Consider the following 9,834-nt stretch of genomic DNA (forward strand, 5'->3'; position numbering starts at 1 on the left):
TGATCCTTCCCGGCTTTACTTACGTGCACGAAGAAGAAAGGTCCTGCACGCGATGGAAGGCGAAGAAGACACCATAACTCGTCGCGCGGTGGCCATCTTCGCTAACCTAAATACTCCACAGTATTTTTACTTTCACGAAGTGGATGAGCCCGAACTCCCTTCAACCGGTCCAACGAAAGTTACGTGGTATCGGACGATTAAGGAGCCGCATACGACGAGTTATGATAATTTATCACCACCATTCATGGGGATCCGCCTTCAGCCAACGAGGCCTCCGCCTTTATTACGACTTAACGGGCATGAGAAATTGTGCTCCTCGATTCCCTTATCAATTTTCACCCGTACGCGTTAATTTTGAAAATGTCTGTGATATAATCTGTGAAAGAGGATGATTGTCTCTTCGTGGAATTGATACGATGTATCATGTTATGCCGACGCGTGTGAAATTTATTTAAATTTTCCACTTTGACGAGTTAATTTTATATATTAATCGCGTTGTTGATTGGGGGGAGGGGGGGAGGAGGATGATTAGAATGTAGCTGTATGTTTAGAATGGAAATGTTTTGAAAGGCATACTTGAACAACAATGTTGATAAACTTATTGTTTTTGTAAGTAATATTCAAAATAGAATCTCAAAATTATTATTATCTATTAATTATTATAATCTATTATAATTTAATAATTATTATATTATAATTTAATAAAATAAATTATTTTTAAATTAGAAGATTGACTCGTGATTTTTATAATTTAAATTATCAATATAATTTTTATTGTGCACAAGAATGTAAAAAGTTAGTGGAAAAATATGATAAATAGGAAAATAGAAATATAATTTTCAGAAAAAGGTGGAAAAAAAATTCGCATAATGTTATATTGCCTTTTATGCAAGTATCCAATAAATAGTTCTTTAGAAATTAACTAGATAATAATAGATAATTACACTACTCATAATATAGATAATATTAATAATGATACTATTAATATGGAAAAGAGAAAAATATTATTATCAGGAAGCATCGAACAATTATCTTTTTTGCATGCCAATGTGTACAGTTACTTATAAAAGTATTCGTATTTTAAATTACAATGAAATCCATCTTATTCGAAAATTCTGATTTTATTGAAAGTTTGTACGTGTATAACGCTTTTCTCAGCGGGATATCTTTTTGAGAAAATATATAAAATCCCAAAAGTTCCAAAATTTTTTCAATTTTGGATACAATTATAATTATAACATACTTTGATCATAATATATTTAATATCACAAAATTATATTTAAAAACGAAAAATTATTGAAACTTTAATTTCATCTCTTTAAAATGATATTTACATATAAATTTTAATTTGTTTATAATTATTGTAACATATAATATTATTTGCAGTTGAAATTAAGAATTACGTAGGCTTCATTCTCAAAAAAGTCAGAGTTGAAAGAGTTTTCATAAAAGTTTAAATAATATATGACGCATTGAGAAATGACAGTAATATAAATTCACTTAAAAGTTACATTCCTGCAACTATGTTTTCGTATCGAAATAATTTATGACATTTATTGTTTATAAAAAAATTTGAAAGCTTCAAGAACTATGAGCATTGAAATAAAATTTGGACAGGAATGAATTTATTGTTCTTTTATAATCATTAATTAATATCGTGATAAAAGGCAGATTAAAATTTAATAGGTCATAATGTAAACTTCTTATTCTGAAATTTTTGTTGATATCATAGAATTGTTTTTTATGTTTATTATAAGTCAATATTTTACGTGTTTCTTTTTTTTTTTTTTCATTAGAAAATAAGATTTTATTTTCTATTTTAAATACTAATGTTATTAAAAATGTTATTAAGATATTTCTAAAAAAAAATATTTTATTAATACTAAAATTAAGTAAATTTAAATAATATGATATTTATTGATAAATATTACTATATAACATAAAGAAATAATAAAATTATGACAATTTTCATTTTTTTGATTTATAAACTTTCTTATTTTTTTATTTTTCACTTCAAAAAATGTTTTTAAAACTCTAATTATGTAATAACTTGTTTTCTGAAAAATATTGAAATATCTTTAAATTATTATTTAAATATTAATTGTTATTAGAATATGTAATTTATTTATAAAAAATGTATATATATTATATCTAAAATTATATATATATGTATAAACGAATATTTTATTTATATAAATTATATAATTTTACTATTTTAATACCAATAAATTTAATATCTAAAAAAAAACATTAATTTCAACTGATCAATAATTTTTAATTTTTCTCAAGTAATATCAAAACTAAAAGAATATAACAACTTCTTTATACATATAGACATACAAATTTCATTATTTAAAATAGAATTTATAAAAAATTCCTATGTATTAAATTTTTCAAAACCTCTTTATTATTTGCAACCAAATAAAACTGTCTGTCTTACCGACAGTAAAAGAACTGGCTAACAATCATACGCAGAAACTGATAGATGACTCAAAAGGATATTTCTCAGCATCCACTCGGGTCCAAACGTTCACCAACCAAGTATCTTACAACGAGAGGGCACAAAGAAGCGTTAATCAAATAAGAATTGACGATGAGTAGTTTCTTAAAACGATGATATTTTATACATATATATTCATAATTAAATTCTTATATACACACAAAAAATAAAAAAGAAAAAATAATAGATTATAATCACAAATACACATGAATTCACATCTCACGTGCGCAAATAACAAAAAAAGAGATCTATCGAAATTATCATCATGATGAGAGCATCAAATTTTAAAATTCGACGAAATGACGAAACACACTATGAGAGGATGACCTATTACCAAATTCGATTCGTCAAAATACCGCGTTTACCGGTTTCTTGGACGTTCGTTTTCGCATAACCTTAGAAAAAGAAATCCGATAGCCGTGGGTTATAAAGGACATCATGGCGCTCGCTTACATCTGTTGCACGTGATCCTTTGACTCTCTCCACTCCTTTTTTTCCCGGGTCAAGAAAGAAGATTTATTGCCAAATTACAGAACCATACACATGCATTTGTACAGGGGGAGACGTAGGCGTAACACGAAAAAGAAATGGAAGTTTCGCCGTTTAACGGCGAAATTTGATGAGTAAACAATTCCATGTCTTCCTTCTTCAAATAGTTACGAATGAATTGATATTTGGACAATTGTTCGTTAACCCTTTCATTCTGAATACTCTGCACGCACGACGTAATCGCGTGTTGATTATTAAATGATTAATTTTAATTGCGAGTCTAACTAATAATAGTCAATCATTCATTAGTTATTTGTTAAAATATTTTTGGAGTAAAACTCTCGAGAGTTGCCCTGGACAGTTATTTTTTTCTATAATGGACATTGTGTTAAGAGTGAAAGTTATCCTCGGGCTAAGTCCACTTATGAAAAATACCCCTCCGAGAACAACACTTGCGAGTTTTATTCTCAAATTTATTTGCATACCAAATATAATTAGTTTTTTATTGAACATTCAATTAATAAATTTCTTTTATTTTCTTTGCAAAAGAAACAATGTTTTCATTAATGACTGATAAAAAAAAAGAGCTTTTTTTAGAAGAATTCTTCTATTCTTAAAAAATTGTATTCTGGAAGAGTTAGGTAAGAATGAATGTCTTGAAAACCTTGGAAAGTTCGTTCGAACTTGCGAATTGAGATTATAAGAGATTCGTAGACAAACATGAATTCTCAATGTTAAAATGTTTAATTTCGATCGTTTAAATTCTGATATTTAAGATATCTTTTGAGACGACATATTTTGATGCGTGTAACTGAAATGAAATTTTATTGGAGAATTGCGCAATAATTAAGAGACACTGAAATTGTATAAAAATAGGATAAAAATCTGAATTTAAAAAACTATTAAATTATAGATAAATTAATGTTATATTACCTTCATATATCACTCTCTATATTATTCTCTCATTATTCTGCTATTTTGTCTTATTATATTACCAGTTTCTACATATAGTTAAGAATCTAAAGATTAAGTAGATAGCAAAAATTATTTTATTATTAAAATACAATTTAAAGAAGTTATTTAATATTAATTAATGAAACTTTAACATTTTGATAAGACTAACATTAATAAATAATATTTTAATAATTGATTGTAAATTATGCTTAATACATCTTTTATATTATAAATATAATTATATTAAATATTTGAAATATTTATTTTAAATCATTAATATAATTATAATATAATTATATGTGATTAAATATAATAATGTTTCCACATAAACTAAATACAAGTATTTAATATTTTGAAAAAAAATAAGCATTGAAATAATAATTATTTAATATAAATAATTAAATAAAACAAATTGAATAGAATAAAATAATTAAATATTAATACAAAATTAATATAATACAAAAATATTAATACAAAATTAATATAATACAAATTATATAATATTAATAAAAAATTAATATAATATATTATACATATTTCATAATACTAGGAATTAAAAATCTTTATTTAATGATTATCACTTTGATTTATAGTTTTAAACATGAATTAGGAAAATTTATGATTAACTATGGTTAACTATGAATGGATAAATTAGATGAAGAAAAATGATGCTCTGATTTGAATTGATGACAGGCTAGAAGACACAACATTGTATTCGATTTTACAGCAATTAAACAGATTAACACATTCTCTGTCAAGTCAGTTTTAAGTGAACTTGTCATTTTCACGTATAAGTTGAAAACAATACAAGATATAATAATAAATGTAAAAATTATCTATCATTTTTTATAAGGTGAAATTTTTATTTATAGAATAAAAATTTAAAGCATAAAATGTATAACAAAATAAATAAGTTTTTAAAATTAATTAGCATTTTAATAATTTCTATTAGTTTTTATATATTTATGATTTTTATGATATTTAAATGCAAATCAATTGATTAAAACTCTGATAATTTTTCGTTTAATATTTTCCAAAATTATTCCAAAAAATTTCATAATTTCATCTTGAAAGATGATTATTACTCTCTTTATAAAACATAATACAATAAACAAAAATAAAGATAAAAATTTGTTAAGAATTCTAAATTTTATCTGCTAATTATGAAATGTAAAATTGAATAAATGTACGTTGAATAAATACTACTACAAGATATTATTTCATTTAATGTTTAAATTATTGACAAATACTATTTATTATTTATATTCAGATTCAATATAAATAATACTTATTTTCCGACTAATCAAAATATAATAAATATAAAAATATTACACTATATTCATGACTGTGTTTATTTCTTGACATTGAAAATAAATTGAATGTTTTATATATCATATTAAAATAACAAGTTGAATATATTATATTAATAATTAAATTAAAAACTATTTATTGAAAATATTATTATTTAGAATATTATTTTTTTATATATCAATGAAACATAAAGTAATATTTGTGACATGAATTAATATTAAATAATACATTTGAAATATTATTTCTTTATATAACTACTATTTCAAATAAAACAAAATTCTGCATTATTTCAAGATATAAAAATATATGTTTCTAAAATAGATTATACAATAACAGAATTATCACACGAGATCATATCTGAAAATATTCACATTCTAATTCATTTTAAAAAAATGATTAATTTGTTTTTTACAATTTTTAAAATATATCTCTCTTTTATCCAATAAATTTCTGTATTTAAAAATTATTTAATCTAATTTTAATAGTTAAATCTAACCAATTATTTCGAATAATTCTATTGTATTTATTCATTTTCTCTTAGTCCTAAATGAAAAATTCAATGTATGTACGCTAAAAAATAGTTCGCGTTAATATTGCAGGGAGTGCATAAGAATGGTCAAACAAATGATGCATACTTCCTGCAGAAAAGGAATTTTGGCAGCGATCCCCTTGCCACGGGTGAAGATAGATTAACTTTATATATTCGGTTCGCGTACCGCGACCAAGGCTCCAGAGATTCGTTACACGGCTGAATTTATAACACACGCGAAATACGAAAATTCGCACAAAGGGATCACCGGGTCAATGGAAGCATTGAAAATGAATCCCATATTTGGAATTCGACTTCGAATTCGACTTATGTCCTTAAAATGCATTTCAAAATATGACATCCGGTCCCCTGTCCTTTCCTATCTTCTTTTCAATCTGCGACGAATCACAAAATTACGTGCATCTTTTTGTACAAAATGTTACAAAAGATGGTCGGATGAAACTGTCGAATGAAGATGAAATATTCTTTTCGAAAAATGATAATTTGTAGTAATTTGGTTGCTTATTATTTAATGGCAATAATAAAGTAATAGTAATACAAAGGAATTAAATTTTTGATAATTAAAGTTTGAAATTAGAATTAATTTAATGAGAATTTTATAAATGTGAGAACATGACGAAGGCTTCAATTAGATTCAAAAAGCTTCTTAATTCAATTTTGTTCGTTTTCACTCAATTTGGATGCAAGAAATAAAATTTCAATTTTTTTTTTAAAAATAGGATAAAAGTAACGAAATATATTATAATATATATGTATATATAAAATATTTTTTATTTTTATAAAACTTCTAAATAATTGATTTTAAAAAAATTCTCCAGAGGCTTTCACATACTTTTCTTTTCACTCTCTGACAGTGAAACAAGAGATATTGTACATTTGAGATATTGTAAAAATATTATAAGAGTTAAAGGAAAAATGTAAGTTTTGAAACAATTTCTTAATAACCATGAAATATTACAACCATATTTAATTGAATACGATAAGCAGTTATTATTAATAACAATGATTAAAGAAATGAAATTAATCTTCACTCTCTACTCTATGTAAATTGTAAAAATATGTCTATAACTTTTTAAATTATAAAATCAATCTTTGAGAAATATTCCTTTTTTTTTTTATATCACTTATTTTAATATCTAAGTATAATAATATGTTCATAGGATAATATTTACAAAGGAACATCGATGATTGATATATTGCTGATTTCAATGAAAATTTAAATATTTGTTCAATAGATTAATCTAAGAATTTTTTCCTTTTTCATTTTCATTACTCTTTTTACGAAAAAAATTTACCCCATTTTTAAAAAAATTTATCCCATTTTTTAAAAGAATTTTCTTATATATATTTATAAGTTCTTCGAAACAGTTATATATATTTATAAGTTCTTCGAAACGATTATTGATATCTTTTTTTACAATTTATAAACCTTTATATGGAAAAAATTTTCAGTTCTAATTAAAAGAAATAGCATAAAACAAAAATAATAGTACAAAATTTTATTCAAATTTTATAAATATCAATCACCAATGTTCTCTTCTTATAATTGTCATCGTCTTCTTCTTACATTACATAAATTTCAATAATAAAAAAAAAAAATAAAAGCATTGTTTCTTTTTTCTTTCTTAAAGTAATCATCTGAATTATACTCACGGTTACACGATGATTGGTAAATCTCTCCAAATTTTCAAATCGATGAAAATGCGAATATTTTCTCCAAAAAACATAGAGACACGATGTTATACGTCGATGAGACGTCGAACGTCTGAACTGTACAAATGGTCAACACCCATGCGTACCCCCCTATTAGACCCCCTGTCTGAAAATTTCGTAATATTTGCCGGTGTCTAAGCCTCGGCCAGAAATCTATCAATGGGAGAGAGGTCCTCGCACCTCGCAAGGTTTCGGCACCGCTATATAAACGCGTCCATTAGACTAGCTCTTTACAACCAGAAAACAACTCCGGTCAACATGAACACTTTGGTGAGTTCCGTATGGTGTTGGGTATTTTGGACATCTACTTTGTTATTAAAATCGTGTTGTATTAACAGAGATTTGTTGTGTACTTTTTCATTCAAGATTTTCAATAATTAATTTTCAATTACGTGTAAATTAAATTCATAAATTTAACAATTAAAAATGTAATAGAAGAATGATAGCTTGAACAAAAAAATTTTTCTTTAAAATTGCTTGGTGTGAGGGGGGAATTGTATGTAAAAGTTTGAAAATTTTTGAGATTGAGTATGTAAAATTTATTTTTTGAAATAATAAATTGATTTTTAGTTCGATTATAATGGGTTAATTTTTGTTAACTATTTCGTATATTTTAAAATTTTTATAATAATTTTAATGAGGAATATTTATTGAGAATACTAATTTTTTTATCAGAGATATTAAATTTTATCTTTGTGTCTTTTCTTTACAATATTTAAAAATCATTTTTTATTTTCTTTATAATATATATAAAATTAAACAGTATATTAAAACAGTTACTTAAATTGTATATTTCAATATATATCTTTCTGTAATTTTAGTACATTTATCTACAATTTTTTGATTTATTAAGTTTTTTTAATCTAAATGAATTATACAAATCTATAATTATTTTTCATGACAATTCTATTCTATTAAATTTTTTACTATTTTTTTTTTACAATGTGAATATTCAAAATCATAACAAAATCTCTCAATAATTTACATTTCTTTTCTTTGGAATTAAAATTTGATCTCCTATTATATTGTAAAGGAAAGATTATTATTTATAAATATACATTTTTTCAAGAACTTAAATAAAACAATCTTTATTATGAATATATCATCTATTATTATATTTCTCAAAAAATCTCAATTTTCAAAAGCATAAACTAATCAACATCATTTATACACAATTCAAAAACAAAATATATATTTTACAATATCAAATATCTCAACTTTCCATATCCTCTATATTCTATCCATAAAAACTCGATAAAATCACAAAAAAAACTCAAAGATTTATCAAATTTTTCTCCATCTACCAATACCAATAACAACCACGGTTCAAAATGCAACGAAATTTCGATAGAAAAATCAACTTTCCAGATTTGCGCTGTCTTCGCCGTCATCGCGGTTTCCGCATCCGCCGCGCCAGTTGACAACACGCCAGTGCCTATAATAGCGTACAGCGCCGATGGACCGAACGTAGATGGCTCGTACGTCTTCACCTACGAAACTGGAAACGGCATTAAGGTGGAGGAGCACGGTCAGTTGAAACAAGTGAACGACACGAATTCGGTAGTGGTCGTTCAAGGATCGTTCAGTTATCCAAATGCAGAGGGATCTCCTGTCGCGTTGACGTACGTCGCCGACGAAAATGGCTTCCAGCCGCAAGGTGAACACCTTCCAACCCCTCATCCGATCCCGGCCGCGATTCTCAAAGCTTTGGAGTACATCGCAGCCCATCCGGAGCAAGACAGTGCGCGCTGATCTACGCAACACGCGAATAACAATAAAAGTAGAAATAAGGCGTAATTGACCCGACGATGGATCGAGTGCGAAAGTTTCGAGGCTCATCGTTACGCAGTGTATTTTTGTTTTTTTTTTTTTATATAGACTTTACTTAATTTTTCTATTTTTTTTTTCGTCATTGAATCGTCAAATGTTATTAATGTAGTGAGTCGTGAAACAACGCGACATTATTTGCTTGACATTATTTTTTTTTTTTTAAAAGATATGGATATGTAATTAGAGTTATAAGTCGTGATTCGATAACGTGATCGATGTTTATATGATAATGGTTGTGTATAAATATTTGTCTCAATTATACAATAAATTTTTAAGCGTTTAAATTGAATTAATAATCTTATGTTCTTAAGTCGTTTCTTCTTGTCTGATCCTTTCTTATGTGCAAATATGTAATTAATTAATAGAGGATTGTAACGCATCAATTGTGGATGAAGAATAGTTCTTTTTTTAAGGAGAATTAATTTTAAATTTATTTAGATAGAAATTTGGAATTCTTTTAAAATTGTTATGAATATAAAATGATAAA

At 25.4% G+C, this 9,834-nt stretch overlaps 1 protein-coding gene across 1 annotated transcript; it reads left to right on the top strand.

Annotated features, from left to right (window-relative positions):
* Nucleotides 1-7,676: 7,676 nt before the first annotated feature.
* Nucleotides 7,677-9,539, top strand: LOC122710740 (larval cuticle protein LCP-17-like). Its single transcript, XM_043928782.1, has 2 exons — nt 7,677-7,787; nt 8,886-9,539. Exons 1-2 carry the CDS (start codon nt 7,677-7,679, stop codon nt 9,267-9,269), a joined length of 495 nt encoding a protein of 164 aa, XP_043784717.1. The 3' UTR covers nt 9,270-9,539.
* The last annotated feature ends 295 nt before the right edge of the window (nt 9,540-9,834 follow it).

Source organism: Apis laboriosa, unplaced genomic scaffold, assembly GCF_014066325.1.
Source record: "Apis laboriosa isolate Shangri-la unplaced genomic scaffold, ASM1406632v1 scaffold151_cov152, whole genome shotgun sequence".
NCBI lineage: Eukaryota > Metazoa > Arthropoda > Insecta > Hymenoptera > Apidae > Apis > Apis laboriosa.

Bases quoted from the DNA above. Each gene is read 5' to 3' on its own strand.
- LOC122710740 (XM_043928782.1), top strand. From the start codon at position 7,677: ATGGGAGAGAGGTCCTCGCACCTCGCAAGGTTTCGGCACCGCTATATA. The intron at 7,788-8,885 runs GTGAGTTCCGTA...TCAACTTTCCAG, and splicing joins CGGTCAACATGAACACTTTG to ATTTGCGCTGTCTTCGCCGT.